This window comes from Ips typographus, linkage group LG5 (genome assembly GCF_016097725.1).
Source record: "Ips typographus isolate SLU linkage group LG5, UJ_Ityp_2.0, whole genome shotgun sequence".
Taxonomy (NCBI): domain Eukaryota; kingdom Metazoa; phylum Arthropoda; class Insecta; order Coleoptera; family Curculionidae; genus Ips; species Ips typographus.
The window spans coordinates 9,655,546-9,676,917 of record NC_138426.1 but is presented as its reverse complement, the minus strand read 5'-3'; the positions used below and the strand labels follow the sequence as shown (position 1 = coordinate 9,676,917).

Sequence of the window (21,372 nt, the reverse complement as noted above, 5' to 3'; positions counted from 1 at the left end):
TACTTCATGAGCCAGGCATGTTTTTCAGATAAAGGCGGAAATTTCAAAATTGTATTTTGTTTTTAATTTCAGTAATTTTTGTTTGGTTTACGCGTTGTAATCTTCTTGTGCTTGAATTAGCTCAAAGGCTGAAAGGAAATGTAAGGTTTTAAAAATAAGACATATTCATATTTTGCTTTTCTTATATCCATTTATAGTTTATACTATATTTTCATTATTCTCATTTAATCATTCAGTTTTAAATAGTGTGTTATATCTTGTAACAATTTTATGAAACTGTTTTCAGCTTGTTATACTATAGAGACCAGTTTTCACTTCTCAGACATATCCCTGGCATTGGAATATTTAAAAAGCTAGTCATATGCCTGGCATGTATTTTTCACATGAATATACTTTATTTGTTATGTGGGTAATAAGATTTTGTATGGGCATTTTATACACACTTCCTGCATATTATTATAGTTCCTCTAAAAAAAGATAAATTATTAAGCATATCAAATATTAAAAAAAATATATTTTTTACTTTGTTTTAATCTTACAATTCCCGCTTATGTCCACGCACGTTTGGTATCCCTAATATGAGTAATTAAAATTCATATAATACACACACAACTAACTTTTGTTATTGTTTTTAAAACTTCTGGTTCCATTCCAGCAGTGTGTTATTAATATACGCTTTTACATTATTATATCTAGTTGCTATATACAGTAGGGTGGGGGGTTTAGTAAATTTTAGCTTGTAAGTGTTGTAAACTGTTAAAAAGTCGGCCGATGTAAGCAACTTTGATACTTTTTTGGCAAGCTTACTATCATTGTGGGTCGACTTTTCAATAGTATATTCAAGATTCAAACTGATGACTTTTATTGTGATGTAAGTTAATGTGTTTCAAATTATGTCTTATATTAAGATTTGAAAGGCTAAATTAACTAGATGACATTTTTATACGTTTTTTTACTGGTGTAAGAGAATGATTTATTATACTTTTTTTTATATCATCGTTCAATACTTGTTCTAGAACTTTTTGTTCCTCTGATACTCAAAAACAATACATGCGGACCATGTAAATAACTATAAATATTTCCTAGATATGTAAGCTATCAATGTTCTTCACATTATTAATGTGTAAGTAATATTTGCAGCATCAGACTTAAATCTCACAAAAAAACTGTTTTTTGGTGTTAAAAACTATATTTATTTATTGTCTATCTAGTCTGGTGTTGCCCTTTTTGCCCACACCCTACCAAGCAACTTTAACTATATTAAACAAATTGCCTTTCTATTTTATACATGTATAAGAGATATTTACTATAATGACTATTTTGTACTTAGTCCATTTTTTATTGAATGAACAGTATTAAAGGTTGCATAATAAACTTTGCACAGCTTTATGTAATACACTTTTGGCACTGTTAATGTAATTTTTTTAAAATCATCTACCAATTATTGTCAAAATACTTTTGTACAAATAAAATGATTCAATTATTGTCAATATTGATTTTTTTTTGTTTGTCAGTTAATTTGGGACTTTTAGGGAAATCAAAAAGCAACTAACCATTTTAACCATATATTATCTTCAGAAACTATCAAAAACTACACCAACTGTATAACAACCCCTAATTTAGATAGAATCAGAAGGTGGGGGATTTTTGCTGTACTTGTCCTCACTGGTTCTCTCACCAGTCCAATGTTGCTTATGTCTTTCCATACGCATAGCCGCTATTCTATGATTCTGTTTATTTTGCGTGGTACATTCAGTAAAATCCTTTATTAAGGTATCACATTTCTGTAGCCCTTTGTCCACTCCGTAGGCCTCAAAACATTCCAGGGCTTTCATCTCCAATTTGCCACACGCACTGTCGCCCCATTGGTTACTTAATATAGCACCACCCAAATCAGTAAAGGGTGACTTGAGGAATGGGGTTAAAATAGACATTCTAGAAAAGTATTTCCTAGATTGTTATGTCACTGGGGTAAATACGAAAAGTTAGGTTATAATAATTTTTAAAAAATCTACAGGTTAACAATTAGTAAAGCTATTACCTGGGATTGAAAAAAAGGCTGGTTTTATTCAAATATCAAGAGAACACACGCAATATCAGTATATTAAAATGATTTCAAGAGTGTTTAGGAGAAAAATATTTTTTTTCTCTATTTTGAATTTAAACGTCAAACGCTTAAACGTCAAATGTCAGAAAATAAGACATTGTGGCTTTAGCTACCTCGTTATTTATTGTTATTCTAGAAAACGTATTTCTTATCAAAATTCTTACTTTCAATTCGCATTTTTATAGAATTGGGCAACCCACATGACGTAAAATTGGCTACTTTAAGCTGAGAAACAACCTAAACATTTCATCGAATTTTACGGTTTTTAAAACGTAAAAAGAAGAAAACATTACACAAACACACATAACCTCATATTTCTAATAATGAACTGTCTACCGTTTACTTGCCCTTCACCTTGCCTGGTCAATAAGTTTATTACTCTATTACTAAGCATATTTTAAGAAAAATTATAAATGTCCAACACTACAAGATAGCCTAAGCAATCGTAAATTATAAAGAATCTCAAACGCAATGTCTACTTTAAGCTCTAGCGCTCAATTACGGTACCTGCTGGAATGGTTTGGGGAGTGGAGTGAATTGCAAAGATCTGATTTTTTGGTGATCCTAGCGGAAAACTACGCTCAGAAAGCTTACGTTAACGGAATAGTCAACAGTATTTCAAACATGAACTGTACTGATAAACCAATGTCTTTGTTTGAATGTCGAGTGAGTGTTAAATTGGAACATCTGTTTACACATTATTGTTTTGCATTTTTGTTGCAGATAAAACTGTTCAAGGAATGGTTCACACAATGGAACATTGAATCGAAAGAAAACTTTTTAAAGAAACTGGGTGAGATTGATGCAAGTTTTATAGAAAAATTGAATAAAGAAATTGAGGAAAAGGCTGATTCTCAAGTTAATCATGTTGCCAGTTAAGATACTATGTTTAAATGTGTCAACACATTGAAAGAACATCACAATTTATATGGTGAAAGTATTATGATACTTTAGGGTAGGTGTAAAGAACAACTATTTTATTAATTTAAATTTTAGTTATACAAATATGTTTAACAACTGCAGCTACTACATTATTGCATTTATGAATACTCTAGATTATTACTCTACTGCATTTTACACTAAAATATTTATACTTGTACTAAATGTGGAGGCTAGTGTAATGTTACTTATGAAGTAAAGTTATAAAAAAATGCCCATTTGGTTGTATTATTTTGCTTTAATTACACTAACATAGACTTGGCAACCATGCGATGATATTTTTTGACATCTGACAATTATTTCTCTCTTTGTTTGTCATAATATTAAACAGGAGGAGAAAGCGAGAGAGAACAATTACCCCCACCCAACGCCATCCTTATCAGCTGATTAACATCCTGTTGGATTGTTTTTGTTATGTTTTGGTATCCTGTCCTGTGGCTCAGTGTTTTTAATTAAAACTTCCTTGTTCCTGTTTAGTGTCGTTTCAGTTGGTGTTTGTAATTTAATATTTATCAATGCTTTGATGTCAAGCTAAATTATGAAGTCTGTGTTGGAGGAACTACTGAAAAAACCAGACACCTCAACTAAAGATAAGTTCTACAGATACTTTTCCTCCTTAAACTATGAAAGTAATGAGGATTTGTTGCATGATATTTTGCCTGCAGTACATAAGCTTTTCAACAAAAATGTGTTGTCAAAGAATATCTTATATTTGAGCCTTTTAGTGAATGATAACAGTGCACTCTTAGATGCCTGTATTCAGTGGGAAAAAGTTAACTTCAACTTGGATGAGTGCCTTCAAGACCCTAACAAATGGTTTGATTACACTATTTACACAAAGAAACATTGGTTTTACCACTTAATTAAAAATTGGGAGACCACCAAAGAAACATTAGCAAACATACAAGATAAGTTGCTTTATTTACAATTAGTTACCATTACAAATGAGCCTGATAGTACAAAGTTTAATAAACTGGAAGAAATAACAAAAAAATGCCTGCAAGTACCATCAAGTGACATAGACCCATTTTGGGTCTTTTATGCCAAAGAGATACAGCTTATACTAAAAATTCTGGAACTCTGCCATAACCAACACATTCCACCAGGAGAGTTTATGGATTATTCCACCAAACACTCAGTTTTAAGTGTCTGTTCTAAATATTCTAACTTAACCAAGACTTACAAAGAGGTGGAGCATTTATTGACTGAAATTAACCAATCTACCCCACCTCATAATGAGAATTTGTCACACCAAGTTCAAACCTTATCTTCTTTTGGTGTGTTAGCTAATCTATTCAAATTAATTTTGCCAAGTTTACGGAATAATCAATCACATTCTAGTGTTAATGAGGAAATAAAACATGTACAATCCCAGTTCCTACTGCTGAAGGATCACAAATTGCAAATTGAGTTGCTTCAACTAATCTTCACCATTACATTTCTGAAGTTTGAACATATTAAGAGAACCGAATCAACTTTTAATATCTCCCAAACATACAATTTCATCTGCAATGAAAAAGAAGTTAGACTCATTTTATTTACCCTAAAATCTTTGATTGAAAATATTGAATTCAATAAAATTTTTAAAAGTGATCCACATTGTACTGAAAAGTTAGATAGGCTACATGCATTGGTTATTGATGCTACAAGGAGATTGGATATTGTGATCAACACTGTCAGTTTGCAGAAATATGAGGGAAAGTTTCTGTATTATATGCTGGCAACACCAGAGGGCCTTATTAATTTATGTCTTGAGAATGATGATTTTGATAGGGCCTATCAAGTTTTAAAGGTAAGTTGATGTGTTTTGTACCAGTAGTAGTTATAGTGTGAAGGTTTTCTATTATGATGTAAACATTCATGCTTTTACCAGTAATTTTTGGCATTTTAAACTCACATCCAATATTCCCATGATGCCAAAAAAAAACACAATTTTCCACAAGGAAAACCTTGACAATTACATTCAAATCAACTTTGCCAAAGCCAACAATTTTGGCTCAGTCATTTTGGCGTCGAAAGCTCAACAAGGGATTAATGACAGGTTTATAGTCATCTGACAGTTATCAAAACTCATTAAATATTACTGTGAAACTGTCAAATGGCCGCGTCTCTTTGATGAATCACGCCACAAATTGTTATTCCTAACTCTGTGTACTGTGGAGTTAAGTAAATTTATCAGTTGTGACGTTAAATGACAGTTTAAGACGTTAAATTTGACAGTTATGATACTTAATGACACACTTCACTGTCTGGCTTATAGTCAGGTAAAACATCACTTATTACTCTAATTAAATCTCATTCAGCAATGACATGAAACTATCAAATGTAAAAGAGTTGTACCTACTATTTGTGACACACTTTGATATGTTTCTTACTTTTTCACCTAACAGCTGTCAATTGTCAAAACTTGACAGCGAAATTTTGACAGTTGTGACCTTAAGTGACGTAAGTATCAATATCAAAGTGTTTCTTAACGTTAGAATTGACAAATTTGGCTCCATATGGAGCTGTAAACACAACTTGCAGTGTAATTCCTCAAAGAAACACTATTATTTGGCATTTTATACTTCATCAGGTGATTGGTGAGTGAGTTTTGAGAGTTATGACAGCCGTCACGTGACGCAAACAGTATTCCTTAACGTCCCAACTGTCAAATTTGGCTCCATGGAGCTTGAAACACAACTTTCAGTGTGATTCCTTAAATAAGCAACTATTTGTAATTCTATAGTTTCAAGTCACTCCTAGACAGGTTTTGACAGTTATGACAGCTATTACGTGACATAAGAAAAGTCTAAAAGTGTTTCTTAACGCCAGGACTGTCAAATTTTTCTCTATGGAGCTTTAAAGACTACTTATACAGTATCATCTTTGTATTTTATAATTTCCAAATTTCCTTGCCTGAATTATTGTTTTTCATGTGCATTTATCAGTTTTTTCATTCTCATTTTCTTATATTCTCCTAAAATTTCTTCTTAAATATTCGTTGGCACTTTCTCCAACAGTAAATTTCTGAGAACTTACCTTCCCATCCACATTGGAAACCTTTGAAAGTTGAAGAAATTTTCTTCAAACCACAAAATGCACATTATGGTTCAAGTTATGGAAAATACTATTCCCCTGAATTCTGCTTCACTTATTCAGCAATCAATATTATTATTATAAACATTAACCAATCTACAATCTATCAATCGCTTTTTCTAAATTCTTTTGAGCATAACTTTCATAAGCTGTTGGTGTGTACTTAACCAAAACTCCATCCTCATGGTATACTCCGACAGGATTGTTAGCACAAAACGTCTTGACTTCGTCGATTTCATTTCGTGGATTGCAGAATTTACATCTGCAACAGCAGCAACACCATCCTGAAATTTTTCTACTAAAAAAATGTGTGATGTGTGGTTTTTTGGGGGGGTATAACCGTATTGACACCATAAAGGCAAAGCAATCAGGGTATACACTATAAGCCAGATGACTGCAATTAAACCTAATTTCTTTAACAGACGCAATTTTGCAGTTTTGTTGGGCAGGTTTTGGTTTGTGTTGGTTAAAAGACATTTAATGGCACCTAATCCTGTGGAAGTAATTGGGTTAATCTTAACTGAATGATCTGGATTGTTTGTAGTACCAATTCCTGGTTGCTCATCAGTTTCACTGCAATTTTGTGCAGAGACACTGACTAAATTCTTTACTACTTCATCAGGAGTTTCATCTTCTTTTACTTCTTTATAAGTTGCTGTATCGTTTTTGGATTCCGATTTTTTCACTGAATCTTCGTATTGTGCTTTCAAGTTGTCGTAATTGTAGTCATCACTTTTGTCCGCCTCTCGCTTTCCTAGATAAGACGCAGTCTTGTTGGATTTGGCCTCATCGTCAAAATACGTCAAATCTTCGTTCTACAAACTAATTTTGCACTCAACTGTTTTACATGACTACCAGGGTTAACGGTACGTCTATAAGGTTTGAATCTTCATCCACATGACCAGCAATCCAAGGTTTGGCTTCTTCAATATCAGGATTAAACTCCGGATAAACTTTTTGTTTCTTGTTGTAAGGAACACCAAATGTTTTTTTGATTTTCATGTTGCGGAGCCTGAAATATTTTTCTGGTCTTGGTTTAGGCATTCGAAGTTTCTCTAGCTCATGTTCTTGGATAAGTTCCTCTTCGTCGTAAATATCCTGAACGTCCGAACGGTCTAGGAGTTCAGATATGACAAACTCTTCTTCCTGTTTTAGGTCTATTTTGTAGTCAGGAAGCCAAATACAACTAGTTAGGCTGTTTAGCCAGACAGTTGTTTTGATGAATAGGATAATGATGTGCATTTTCATTATCTTCATTGAAAATGTCAGTGTTAGCCTAAATTATCTGCCCTATCAAAGTAGAAATTGAGTGGTTGTAAACAATTTAGGTACTTTATTAAGTAATTCTCCAGAGCTTTCCCAAGACTATCCTTGAAAAATTGTTTTCAATATAAACTTTCTCACTATACACTAAACTAATAATTTGTTACAGATTTTCAACTTAACTTCCACTCCTGAAGCTGAACAGATCATCCTAATTGAAGATCTGGACGAACTCAAAGTGAAGCTAAAACGCTCAATTAAATTTCGAGAAGCTCAACAAGACCCTGTACCCAATTTCCAGTGTAAATATGACGAAATTGTCGAAGAGTTTTTCCAGCAAAACCCTTTAAGAACTAACCCTGAATGGGATCAAATTATTTCGGAGAATTGCCACACATACCCTTTTTTGGAGCACTACAAGTCTGAAAACGAGTTGTTTATGAATATTTTGGATTTGGCTTTAACTCAAACTGAAACCTGCGATGATTCTAGAGCTTTACTGCAATTAGCTTTGAAGCACAACTTTTTAACTGTTGAAACTGAGTCCAGTTTATCTAACTTTATAAAAAAGGTTCTGGATTTGTTTAACTATGTTGGAGAAACTTGTAACTTATCTTTGCCTGCTTTATTGTTAAATTCTGACTGTACTTCGGACACTGATCAACTGATCTTCTATGACCAACTTAGTGATTTATATACTAAGTTTTGGAAAAGCTTGGATGTGGAAGAACCTGACGGTAGTTTAAATGAGGATCATTTGAGTCACAAGATTTATCAAGACTTGAATGAGCATTGTAGTAATGATTTAGCTGGTGAAGTGTGTCAATATCTTCCAAAGCTTTTCAACTATTTGAAGGCTTTCTCTAAAGTGCTTTACATCGAAAATGACTCTTCTGAGTTGATATCAGGAGGGAAGAACTGCGCTTACTTTAAGTTGTTGTTTTTTAACCGGTCTGAGCTTATGGGACAATTGCTGTTCAAAAAACATTTAGAACCCGCAGAGTTTGAAAAATATTTCAGTAACCTGAAACTGGATTTTTTGTATCATGTTGCTGGCAATTGTTTTCCAACCATAAACTTGCATTCCCAAGACAATATTGCCAGAGAAGAGCTGTATCCTGAAAACGTACTGTACCCACCTAATCAAGCGGTAATTTTGTACATAAAAAAGAGAAACTGGTTACTAGCTTTACTTTTAATGGAGATGCATAAAGTAGAGAACGTTGACATGGAAATTGGAGGGTCTAGGATTCAAAACTTTATAAACTACTTGCGTCTTCCTAAAATCCAATACCTAATGCCTTTATTCCACTCAAACGAAATTGTAACAGCACTACAGCATCAAGTAAACTTTCAACAACTGAACGACTTTGTGTTCAACGATATTCAAAAGAACGTGGGATGTTTGTCGTCGACTCACACTAGTCATTCCGGTCACAGTTGGGAAACCGCAAAGGAAATCGGTGAAGACGAACTGAAAACGACAAACTGGAAAAAACTGTACAAAATCATTGAGAGTGTACCAGAAAAACAGTTCATAAAACAACCAGAATTTGTTGCTTTAAGGGACATGATTTTGTCCAGCTTGGTTAGAGACGCTTTTGAGTGCGAGTACTACAAATATGTGATGAAAATTAAAAACACCGATTTGAGGCTGAGTTTAGTGCTAGACAATATGAAAATTTGGCCTATAGAATTTTGTATGCGCTGCATCAGTTCTGAGCTGTCTCGGTTTGATCGAGATGAAAGTGATGAAAGATTTGCTGAGCTCAAAAAGTGGCTTCAATACTTTGAGCATTGCAATGAGTCTATGGAGGTTTTGGGGGTTACCACGTGGAGCACTTTGTATGAGATGATTGCTTTTCATCCTAAAGAGTTGATGCGAAGATTCATTATTAGTAAAAAAGTGAGTGTATAGTATAGCTGTTGATGGTATGATATCTTTTCTATACTAATAAATGTCTGTGTTATATGTTTCCAGGTTGATTTACTGTTAGAGTTTCTGAAAATCAACGAAGTGAACAATACAATATTCTATTGTATAGATGAAAATTTTTTGGAGTTAGCGTTTGAAGTACCAATCGATCCAATTCACTTCACATTGCTACTGAAATCAATGTCTGAACAGCATAGTTTAATCTTATGCAAAAACCTCCTGAACATACTAAAAGACGTAGGGCAATTGCAATTTGTGGTTGATTACCTGATGGAACGTTCTCCACCAGACATGCAAAATGACTTGCCTAAAATTGCTTTAAGTCTGAAACTTTTGTCCGTTTTGAGTCAGAGTGATTTCGATCAAAAGTTGCTTTGCTTACTAAAGGATCCTTTGAGTATTATTGAGGTGCTTCTGATGAACACTAAACTGGATAAGTTAGGACTTGTCCTGGACACTTTTAAGAGTAACCTCGTAATTTGCCGGTGTAAGGATGCTGAGTTAACTGTTCAGACTATTGATAAATTGCTGCGTCGTTACGCTGAGAAAACCTTGGATTTCCGTGTGATAACCCAGCCAAACCCCAGATTGCTTAGAACTCCCGAACATAAGATACTTCAATCACTGGACTCCGATTTAGACCCAGAAACCCGAAGTATTTATCCATTATTTTTGCGTGCTAGTTAATTTAACTTTAATAAACTTCCAGCTTTTGTCATGCCTGATGATATACCTAACAGAAACCAGTGGGTCAGCAATACAGACGTAATAGAGTGCATGTGTTGCCGAAATGTCACTTTTTCTATGTTTAATCGTAGACACCATTGCAGGAGATGCGGCAGAGTGATTTGTTCTAACTGTTCTAAAAATCGCATGATTGTAAATCTTTTTCTTTACCACCTTTAGTAATGATAGACAAGTTAATTTTAAGGTTCCCACGTACGGAGATATCATGGTTCGAGTGTGTTCAGATTGTCAGGATCAGTCAGTGCTCGATTTGAGTGAGGGCGCCTCTTCCATTGTACTTTATGACGATTACTGGGTGTTAACAGATGATGAGGAACACAACAAAATTGTTAGGGAAGAGTTTTCTTACGAGTTTGCTCCCAGTGTTTCTCTGTGCTTGTCGTTGTTGAAGTTTCATTCGAAATGTGATGAATACCCTGAGTAAGTATGCTGTTTTAGTTTGTGTGAAGTTATTCATAAATTTAATTTAACCTCCAAATAAATACAAATGTTGTACTAAAAATATTTTAAATTAACGTTAATTTTGTGATATTACAGACTAAATAGCGATGTCGTTATGTCAAATTTGCTATACCTACATGATGGTTGTTCCTCTGTTCAATATAAACTATTTTTTATGTTTGGGGTGCCATTGGAGCATTTATTTGTCCGCGTTCGTTCTGAACGATTAGTGGACATTGTAGAGGAGTGTCCTAGTAACACGCTTTAGTGGTTCAATACTTCACCGTCCAAGTGTCCCAAAACTACATAAACATCTTGAAAAATGTCCAATAGACACTTTATTTGACATCGTTCGTTCTGAACGACTACTGGACCATAAGGGTGTCCTAATGATCATTTCCAGTAGTCAAAGTTTAATGCCTCCCAGCCCAAGTATTCCAAATTTACTTAAACATTTTGATTTTCTAAATTTTTTGTTGTTGTGCTCCTATGAAATGTCCAATGGACACTTTATTTGGCATCGTTCGTTCTGAACGACTGCTAGACATTAGGGGTGTCCTAATAACCATTTCCAGTAGTCAAAGTTCAATGTCTCACCGTCCAAATGTTCCAAATTTACTTAAACATCTTGATTTTCTACATTTTTTCTTGTTGTGCTCCTATGAAATGTCCAATGGACACTTTATTTGGCATCGTTTGTTCTGAACGACTGCTAGACATTAGGGGTGTCCTAATAACCATTTCCAGTAGCCAAAGTTCAATGTCTCACCGTCCAAATGTTCCAAATTTACTTAAACATCTTGATTTTCTACATTTTTTCTTGTTGTGCTCCTATGAAATGTCCAATGGACACTTTATTTGGCATCGTTTGTTCTGAACGACTGCTAGACATTAGGGGTGTCCTAATAACCATTTCCAGAGTAGTCAAAGTTCAATGTCTCACTGTCCAAGTGTTCCAAATTTACTTAAACATCTTGATTTTCTACATTTTTTCTTGTTGTGCTCCTATGAAATGTCCAATGGACACTTTATTTGGCATCGTTCGTTCTGAACGACCGCTAGACATTAGGGGTGTCCTAATAACCATTTCCAGTAGTCAAAGTTCAATGTCTCACTGTCCAAGTGTTCCAAATTTACTTAAACATCTTGATTTTCTACATTTTTTCTTGTTGTGCTCCTATGAAATGTCCAATGGACACTTTATTTGGCATCGTTCGTTCTGAACGACTGCTAGACATTAGGGGTGTCCTAATAACCATTTCCAGTAGTCAAAGTTCAATGTCTCACCGTCCAAATGTTCCAAATTTACTTAAACATCTTGATTTTCTAAATTTTTTCTTGTTGTGCTCCTATGAAATGTTCAATGGACACTTTATTTGGCATCGTTCGTTCTGAACGACTACTGGACATTAGGGGTGTCCTAATGACCATTTCCAGTAGTCAAAGTTCAATGTCTCACTGTCCAAGTGTTCCAAATTTACTTAAACATCTTGATTTTCTAAATTTTTTCTTGTTGTGCTCCTATGAAATGTCCAATGGACACTTTATTTGGCATCGTTCGTTCTGAACGACTGCTAGACATTAGGGGTGTCCTAATAACCATTTCCAGTAGTCAAAGTTCAATGTCTCACTGTCCAAGTGTTCTAAATTTACTTACACATCTTGATTTTCTAAATTTTTTCTTGTTGTGCTCCTATGAAATGTCCAATGGACACTTTATTTGGCATCGTTTGTTCTGAACGACTGCTAGACATTAGGGGTGTCCTAATAACCATTTCCAGTAGTCAAAGTGCAATGTCTCACCGTCCAAGTGTTCCAAATTTACTTAAACATCTTGATTTTCTACATTTTTTCTTGTTGTGCTCCTATAAAATGTCCAATGGACACTTTATTTGGCATCGTTTGTTCTGAACGACTGCTAGACATTAGGGGTGTCCTAATAACCATTTCCAGTAGTCAAAGTTCAATGTCTCACCGTCCAAGTGTTCCAAAGTCACTTAAACATCTTAATTTTCTAAATTTTGTCTTGTTGTGCTCCTATAAAATGTCCAATGGACACTTTATTAGTCCGCATTCGTTCTGAGCGACTACTGGACAATAGAGGTATCCTAATGACCTTTTCCAGTGGTCAAAGGTTAATGCTTCACCGTCCAAGTGTCCCAAAATCACATAAATATTTTGAACTTCTAATTTTTGGACACTTTTGAAACTCAAAGCTAGAAATTTAAAGTATTTATGTGACTTTGGGACACTTGGACGGTAAGGCATTAACCTTTGACCATTGGAGAGTATTACCAGGACACCACTTGATAATGTCAAGTGGTCGTTCAGAACGAACGCGGACGAAAAATGTCCAATGGCACCAAACACTTGTGTGCTGGTTTATGAACAACTTCACACCAACACTATTTAGTTAAATTTGAATAAGTTTTGGAAACTATTGAATGTTTTACATTAAAAATACAGGTTTCTGTTAGAACAATGCGACTTGCTCCTCAAATTGCTTATCCCCAGTCAGGAACCTTTACAAGAAATCGATTATATGCTGGTTATTCGAATGTTAAAGTCGCTGGCTTTGGCTGCAAAAATGGCGGCTCAAGACGCCAGTTTACTTATGAGCACGTCTACAGCGGACAGATTTCTCAGTCAAGCTGAACTGTTAAGTTTACTGGCTGAAAGAGGATGTTTGAATTTATTACCATTGTCCTGCAACGCCACCTACATCGATTCAATCTCATTGATGAAGCTGATTGACAAGTTGGTAGAAAGAGAGCAGTGGAATTTGGCATTGGAGGTGTCCACTAAAGCTGGCATTGATAAATCTGGTTAGTTTTTTCCTTTGTTTGAATTACAAATGTTTTACTAGGAAATCGTAGGAGTGTTTGCTGCTTGGGGTATGAGTTGTCTGAAGGCGGGTAATTTGGCAACAGCCAGGGAGAAATTTATTTATTGTATGGACAAACATGCTTTTCGAGACAACGCTTCATACGAAGTAGACTCGAGCTCTGTAAAAAGTGGTAAAAATCCCCCTTTTCTGAATGAACTTATCAAAATACTGGAATCCAAAAATGAAGCTTTGGACGAAGCTCTTGTTAGAGATCAGCAGAAGTTTTTGGGCTCGATGACCGCAAATCAAAGCGTGGTATCTGCACCACAATCGGGAAACGCAATTTTCATTTTGAATAAACTGCAACGTTTAAACGACATTGAGAATGGAGTTTACACTTCCAAGGGGGATAGAAAAACGAAGCCGGTTCTGGAAGATGTGATTTACAACGAATGCGTATACTATCTGAATAAGTACGGTACTGGATTGAATTTAGTTGAGTTTCACCTTAAATACGGACAGTACAAGAAGGTGGTGGAGACCATATTGTTGAAACAGGTTACACCAGAAGCGTTTGTTCAGATTTATTTAAAATGTTTGAGGCGAGGAACGGTGACAGCGTTACAGACGCACATGTCTGAAATTGATTCCACTTTGGCTGTTTGGAAGGTCAGTTTATTCGACCAACTCTACGTTTACTTCACCGGTTTACATTTCAGGACTTTTTGATGAAAGTTTGTGCTAACTTAGAAAACCACAACTTGCTGAACAGCCTCTATCAACTTCAACTATTCATGGGTGATTACGTGAGGGCTGCCATACTCTGCGTCAAATTTTATAAAGACAAAGCTGCCAGTTTTAAAGATTTATTGGAAAACAGTAATCACTTGAAAGAGTCACTTAGACATTTGAAACAGGCTAGAGAGCAAGAACAGTGGGTCGCTGTCTCACCAGGTATGTAATTAACTGATTAACTTTGATTGATATTGTTGAGTTTTGGGGGATTATTTTTATAGTGAAAACCTCAGGATCTGAAGAAACGTTTGAGGAAACTAGTATATCCAGTCCGTTGGTCATAAAGATGAGCCAATCAGAGATTGATAAACATACAGGGACAATTTTATTGCAGTTAGAGGTGACTGAGTTTCTAGCCTCTTGTGAAAACAACGATGTCTTTCCTATGCAAGTGTTTTCAGAGATTTACTCTAATCTGGGTAAGTTATCGCTTTTAAAGGCAGTTAAAACAATATTTAATTAAAAAAGTTTCAGAAATTAGGATGTTCTGGTATATTCACAATAATTTTAGAAGCTTCTAGCATTTTTTAAAAGGTTTTTGGAATGATTAATACATTTCTACAGGCCTCTGTAATTTTCAAAATTGTTTTAGAGGCATCTGACATTTTTAAAAAGCTCTTTGAAGGATTTCTGGCTGTTTTAAAACAATTCTAGAAGCTTCTGGAATGTTTCATAATTTTCTAGAAGCCATTCCGTTTTAAAAATGATTGAAAAGGCAGTTGAAAAAAAAATATTAAATTAAAAAAGTTTCAGAGGTGTCTGTAATTTTGAAAATAGCTTTTAGGATGTTCTGGTATATTCACAATAATTCTAGAAGCTTTCAGTATTTTTAAAAGGTTTTTGGAATAATTAACCCATTTCTACAGGCCTCTGTAATTTTTAAAATTGTTTTAGAGGCGTCTGACATTTTTAAAAAGCTCTTCTAAGGATTTCTGGCAGTTTTAAGACAATTCTAGAAGCTTCTGGAATGTTTCATAATATTCTAGAAACCATTGACGTTTTAAAAATTATTCAAAAGGCAGTTAAAAAAATATTAAATTAAAAAAGTTTCAGAGGTGTCTGTAATTTTGAAAATAGCTTTTAGGATGTTCTGGTATATCACAATAATTCTAGAAGCTTTCAGTATTTTTAAAAGGTTTTTGGAATAATTAACACATTTCTACAGGCCTCTGTAATTTTAAAAATTGTTTTAGAGGCGTCTGACATTTTTAAAAAGCTCTTTGAAGAATTTCTGGCTGTTTTAAGACAGTTCTAGAAGCTTCTGGAATGTTTCATAATATTCTAGAAACCATTGACGTTTTAAAAATTATTCAAAAGGCAGTTAAAAAAATATTAAATTAAAAAAGTTTCAGAGGTGTCTGGAATTTTGAAAATAGCTTTTTAGGATGTTCTGGTATATTCACAATAATTCTAGAAGCTTTCAGTATTTTTAAAAGGTTTTTGGAATAATTAACACATTTCTACAGGCCTCTGTAATTTTCAAAATTGTTTTAGAGGCGTCTGACATTTTTAAAAAGCTCTTCGAAGGATTTGTGGCAGTTTTAAAACAATTCTAGAAGCTTCTGGAATGTTTCATAATTTTCTAGAAGCCATTGACGTTTTAAAAATTATTCAAAAAGCAGTTGAAAAAAAATATGAAATTAAAAAAGTTTCAGAGGTGTCTGTAATTTTGAAAATAGCTTTTAGGATGTTCTGGTATATTCACAATAATTCTTGAAGCTTTCAGTATTTTTAAAAGGTTTTTGGAATAATTAACACATTTCTACAGGCCTCTGTAATTTTCAAAATTGTTTTAGAGGCGTCTGACATTTTTAAAAAGCTCTTTGAAGGATTTCTGGCTGTTTTAAAACAATTCTAGAAGCTTCTGGAATGTTTCATAATATTCTAGAAACCATTGACGTTTTAAAAATTATTCAAAAGGTAGTTGAAAAAAATTTTTAATTCAAAAAGTTTGAGAGGTGTCTGGAAAGTTCGAAATTTTCGCTCTTTTTTGGGGTTTGGGTCACTGCAAAAAGACCCGGTTCTAAGTGAATACACCTAGTTCACTGGCTGCAGAAAGTCGTTCTGAACATTTTTGGTTTCTTGCAAAATTTACGAATTTCTACCTGTTTCCGAGATATTCGACTTTTTTAAAAAAATTTTTGCTAACTCTACATACAAATTTGGAAAATCGTGTATCTCCGCCATTTTTGAGGTTTCAGCGACTGTAAAAATCTCAGAATGTTCGTTCGTCTTGAACTGTTCTCTCATCTCGTGCTAAACGCAACACGATTGAACATATACAGGGTGTTCAAAAAAAAAAAGTTAAATTTGAAACTAACGCTCTCTCAGTTTTGATCACGTTTACCCAGTTCTAAGTGGATACATCTAGTTCACTGGGTGCAGAAAGTCGTTCTGAACATTTTTGGTTTCTTGCAAAATTTACGAATTTCTAACCGTTTCCGAGATATTCGACTTTTTTAAAAATTTTTTTGCTAACTCTACATACAAATTTGGAAAATCGTGTATCTCCGCCATTTTTGAGGTTTCAGCGACTGTAAAAATCTCAGAATGTTCGTCTTGAACTGTTCTTTTATCTCGTGCTAAACGCAACACGATTGAACAAATACAGAGTGTTCAAAAAAACAAAAAGAAGCACAGTTAAATTTGAAATTAACACTCTGTTAGTTGTGATCACGTTTTAAGGTTCTAAGTAGATACACCTAGTTCACTGGGTGCAGAAAGTCGTTCTGAACATTTTTGGTTTTTTGCAAAATGAACGAATTTCTAACCGTTTCCGAGATATCCGACTTTTTTACATTTTTTTTTGCTCACTTTATACAAATTTGGAAAATCCTGTATCTCCGCCATTTTTGAGGTTTCAGCGACTGTAAAAATCTCAAAATGTTCGTCTTGAACTGTCCTTTTATCTCGTGCTAACCGCAACACGGTTGATCATATACAGAGTGTTCAAAAAACAATTTGAAACTCACTCTCTGCCAATTGTGCGTTTAACTGATTAAGTGGGTACACCTAGTCCACTGAGTGCAGAAAGTGTCCTTAAATCTAACCTTTTCCGAGATATTTCATTTTTTTGTAAATAATATCAAAATTTTGGAAATGTCTTTACTCTGCTATTTCAGGCTTTTCCGCATCTGGTCTTGAACTGCTCTTTCAACTTCCTTAAGCCGATTAAGCACTTAAAAAGAAGATTACATTGTGGTTTCATTCTAGCAAGTTTCGTAGCTTGTTTTTCTACTATAAAACTACTTTTTTGCTTTCTTTTTCCTTGTTATGCTAAGTATTTTAAATTTGAATTTTACAGAAAATGTCCGAAATCACAAAGTTCCCATCCCAACTCTGCTCGATTCGGAAGTCGAACGGAAATACATAGCAGTGTTGTGTCTAACCTGTTCTAAAAACATTACGAAAGGATTTGAGTACGCTTCTCGGTGTGTTATTGTTAATTGTATTGTTTATTAAAATTACTAGTATAAGTAAACGTTTTTGCAGTATTATCAACCAATTTAAACAGCTCAGACCAATGAACGTGTACAAAGATGTCAGTAGATATTTAGCTTCCAAGGGTAAATTTGGTGATTTAACCGAGTTTGTTAATTGCATTAAAACATCCACTACCGCAACTGGTCAGTCGGTGAACGATATTTGTGATGAGATACTGATTTTAGCGGTGGCCACATTGGGGAACAGTGCATCAGCTGAAACTAACGTGGAGAGACTTATTAAATTGATGGCGAGTAAACAAGCTCAGGTGAGCAAATTTAATCAATTTTTTAAAAATTAAGTTGTTCAAAAAGCCTGCCAGAATGACGTAGTAAATTGAACCAAGTAAGTGACCAATGAACGGTAAGAGATTGCCTTGTACGGAAAGACAAAGCAATAGTTTGTCTTGTTGTCACTTGAGTATTGCTACGTAAGCATAATAGTTAATATAGTTAACGATACGACAACCATGTCAAAAGTCAAAACAAAATTTGAAGATAATTATATCCAATAACTCACCGCCCTCTGTACACAAACCTATGCAGATGCAGTAGAAAATATGTTTTTTTTATTTTTTCGTGTAGTTGATTAAAAGTTGTGAGTGAAAAATCAAAGAACGCTTCATTCCTGATCCAGATATGTATAGATATGGCTTTTTATACCCAATAAAGTCCAGCCAAAGCAAGTTTGGTTAGAACCCTTTGTCCTGGAAAGTACAACAAACTAATGTGAAAACTGCTCAATCAAAGAAAATTTGGAAATCCTTGAAGCTAGGTAAGCAAAACTGGTAAATGGGTTTTATATTATTACCAAGACCTTTCTTTTAAAATGTAAATGTGCCAATGGAACTTCAAAAAGCTGTCCTGTTTCTTCAGAGTAAACCTTTGTTGCTCTCAAAATGCAGGCGGCCTCAAAATGTAACTCACATACTTTAGACATATATATGTATGTAAGAGGCAATAAGTTTACTGAATGAGAAAGCATATTGTACTTACCACTGAGTATTGTGTTGGAGTAAAATCATTCCAGTTCAAAGCTTTCAACCACTGTTAGGTTCGAGCAGGGTCTTTTGGAAAATAAAAGACTGACACTTTTGGGCCTTTCACCAAATTGCTTTTACAATTTGGCAAACAACAAGTGGACGGCATATTGTAGAGGCAATAGAATTTAAGTTAAAAAACCAACAACAAATTATAGAACAATGAAGGAACAATAACAATAGTGATAACACAAACTACACTTTCACTAGAACAATAAACATATAAACAACAATATATAATAGCAAACAAAAATTACTTTGGCAAGTAATCCCAAGTCTTGACTTTAAACCTTAAAAATTAATTTAATCATCGAAAAACTCAATTTCCACAATACAAACAAATGCAAACTGTCAACCACTATTTCGGCCGTATTGGAATTTTTGGCATGCACCTTCTTGGCTTTCTTGTACAGAGGGCGGTGAATAACTACGTCAAACTGCCCGCCAAATAATTTAAATCAGGAAACGTAAAGTTTCCTAAAAACGTCAGCAATTTTTGGTTAAAATTTTAAAAATATTTTCTGATTTTTAAATTTTACTTTGTCCTCTCGTTACATTTCTAGGTTTGCGCTTATATCGAAGCAAAACAATTAATGACCGCCTACTTTTTGGCGGCAAAACATAAATTGGTCGCCGAGCTAAAACGTATACTGAGGGAGGCCGAATTGACTAATCAGGTTAAGATTAAAATCCTGTGTCAAAAAGCCATTCAAAAATGCTCCGCTACTTCGTAACCGCATAGACTGACGCCATAACATTATTATAATTTTATTGAATGTGTTTGTGTAGGCTGTGAATTGTTACGCGAAATCCTCTTGTTTTCAGTTTTATTCTGTTAATTGTTTTTTGATATTGCAATCATTAAAATATACTATTGAATTTACTTATTTTGTTTGTTTACTACATTGACAAAACGGAGAAAAAATTACCCGAAATGAAGTAAACATAATAAAAAGACAGAGAAGCTTCAAGTTGCTTTAGTGAAAAAGGTAAATGGAAAGGGGTTTCGTCAAGCCTCTAATAAAATCTTGCTAAAGCTAACACAATACATAATTAAAGATTTAAAAAAATTAGGGTGACAAAACAAGAGAGAAGAGAAACAAATAAAAAAGTAAGGATATAAAACGATTTATGAAGATTGTACATACTTAAGAATTTAAAAGTGATAAAACTAAAGCAGTAGGGATCAATTGAGGTATTAAAAGCGTAATTAAAAAGTAACAATATAATTAAGTTCTCCAATAATCTAAATGAAAATTGTATGATTATGAAAATATTTCACTTTTTCCATGTCTTGTTTCCTTTTATTATCGATTGTGTGTGTGTCTGTGCTCCTGATAAAACTCCAATTTTTTTTTCAATTCACTGAAAACCGGGGCATATTATCAGAAGAGCAGAAATGCGAGGAGGTAAATTTTAGTTACTCCTAATACTTGACGCATTTGCCAATTGCTAAGAAAACTAGTAGTGCGGGGGGGGGACCCTAAAAGCCTTTTCGCCGTTTCTCCTCAAACCCGCCCTACTTTACCACCCCTGACTCACTCCAAGGAAGACGGTTCCCTGCAGGAGAGTGTGGAGGTCCCAAGAAAGCGCCTCCTGATAGACGACCAACGATGGCAGACTCATCCGCCGTTCCACATTGTGAACAAACGGGGCTATCATCAATTCCTAGTAGATGCAAATGTCTGTTTAGACCACAGTGGCCTGTCAGAACCGCATCCAGTGTTTTTAAGGCCCAGCGCCTCCTTGACATTAACCATTTGACTTTGCCCTGGCGTCGCTTGGGATTCCAATCAATTCCTTGGCTTGTCTGCACCCTTCCGCCTTTCTCCACGTCTCTGTGGTACCTTCAAGCGTCTAGTCACTTAGTGCGCTTGCTATCTGTCTGTTGCTTAATCCTTTGTGAGGTTCGGCAGTTATTAGACTCTCAGAAGACCTGAGGGCCAGAGCATCGGCCCGCTCGTTTCCCGCAAACCCCATATGTGCCGGAATCCACACTAGGTTTACCTGCTTCTGCTCTGCCACTTTGTTCAATCAGTCTGTTGTCCATCCTGGCTCTACAAAGTGCCTTTAGGACAACCTGACTGTCGGAGTAGATCTCGATCACTCCTTCTCGCCCTTCTGTAACTTCCTTGCTTGTGGCCACCTCGAGGACTGCAAATAATTCCGCCTGAAAGATGGTCGTCCACCCCCCCAGCGAATATGCCTTTTTGTTGGTGTCTTGTCGGTACACTCCCGCCCCGGACCATCCCGTATCGGGAGACTTTGAGCCGTCGGTGTACCAGCTTTGCACCCCTTCTCCAGAAGACACTGACCTACTATCCCAACTTTCCCTGGCTGGGATTTCTACCTTAAACTTCCTTTCGAACCTATGTTTTACGTCAGGTGCGACCACCTTTTCCCCCAGGAGTGGAATATCCTGATGCATGGCGGCCGCTATACTTACCGCCAAGAAAACTAAATTGACCTTCTGCTACTTCTGTGTCCTTGATGAAAAATCCAATTTTTACAGAAAATTAGGCATATTATCAGAAGAGCAGAAATACGAGTACAAAGAGGTACATTTCAGTTACTCCTGATACTTTCTTCATTCGTCAAATTATCAAGGATACTAATTCCTCTCCTCCTAAATTTATGTTTCTGCTAAAAACCCCAATTTTTACTGAAAACTTGAACATATCAGGAGAGCAGGAATGCGAGGAGGTAAATTTTAGTTA

The 21,372-nt window shown here is 34.9% G+C and overlaps 4 protein-coding genes across 4 annotated transcripts; 2 read left to right on the top strand and 2 right to left on the bottom strand.

Moving 5' to 3' along the window:
* Nucleotides 1–1,551: 1,551 nt before the first annotated feature.
* ND-15 (NADH dehydrogenase (ubiquinone) 15 kDa subunit) lies at nucleotides 1,552–2,199 on the bottom strand. Its single transcript, XM_081980797.1, has 2 exons — nucleotides 2,042–2,199; nucleotides 1,552–1,935 (listed from the first exon to the last, which is right to left on the bottom strand). The coding sequence occupies exon 2, from the start codon at nucleotides 1,932–1,934 to the stop codon at nucleotides 1,620–1,622; it is 315 nt and encodes a 104-aa protein (XP_081836923.1). The 5' UTR covers nucleotide 1,935; nucleotides 2,042–2,199; the 3' UTR covers nucleotides 1,552–1,619.
* Nucleotides 2,200–2,424: 225 nt separating this feature from the next.
* LOC145729866 (uncharacterized protein C14orf119) lies at nucleotides 2,425–3,264 on the top strand. Its single transcript, XM_081980796.1, has 2 exons — nucleotides 2,425–2,773; nucleotides 2,831–3,264. The coding sequence occupies exons 1-2, from the start codon at nucleotides 2,579–2,581 to the stop codon at nucleotides 2,984–2,986; spliced, it is 351 nt and encodes a 116-aa protein (XP_081836922.1). The 5' UTR covers nucleotides 2,425–2,578; the 3' UTR covers nucleotides 2,987–3,264.
* A 172-nt stretch (nucleotides 3,265–3,436) lies between these two features.
* On the top strand, nucleotides 3,437–19,538 carry Sptz (zinc finger FYVE-type containing 26 spastizin). The gene is made up of 12 exons (XM_081980791.1): nucleotides 3,437–4,838; nucleotides 7,557–9,293; nucleotides 9,369–9,978; nucleotides 10,033–10,202; nucleotides 10,255–10,490; nucleotides 12,978–13,336; nucleotides 13,388–14,007; nucleotides 14,058–14,292; nucleotides 14,355–14,552; nucleotides 17,438–17,564; nucleotides 17,626–17,884; nucleotides 19,219–19,538. Exons 1-12 carry the CDS (start codon nucleotides 3,585–3,587, stop codon nucleotides 19,387–19,389), a joined length of 5,976 nt encoding a protein of 1,991 aa, XP_081836917.1. The 5' UTR covers nucleotides 3,437–3,584; the 3' UTR covers nucleotides 19,390–19,538.
* Nucleotides 6,180–7,511, bottom strand: LOC145729865 (uncharacterized). Its single transcript, XM_081980795.1, is given in 4 exon segments — nucleotides 6,180–6,420; nucleotides 6,423–6,617; nucleotides 6,672–6,939; nucleotides 6,995–7,511. Coding segments are annotated over 4 exon segments (1,050 nt in total). The 5' UTR covers nucleotides 7,382–7,511; the 3' UTR covers nucleotides 6,180–6,220.
* Nucleotides 19,539–21,372: the final 1,834 nt, after the last annotated feature.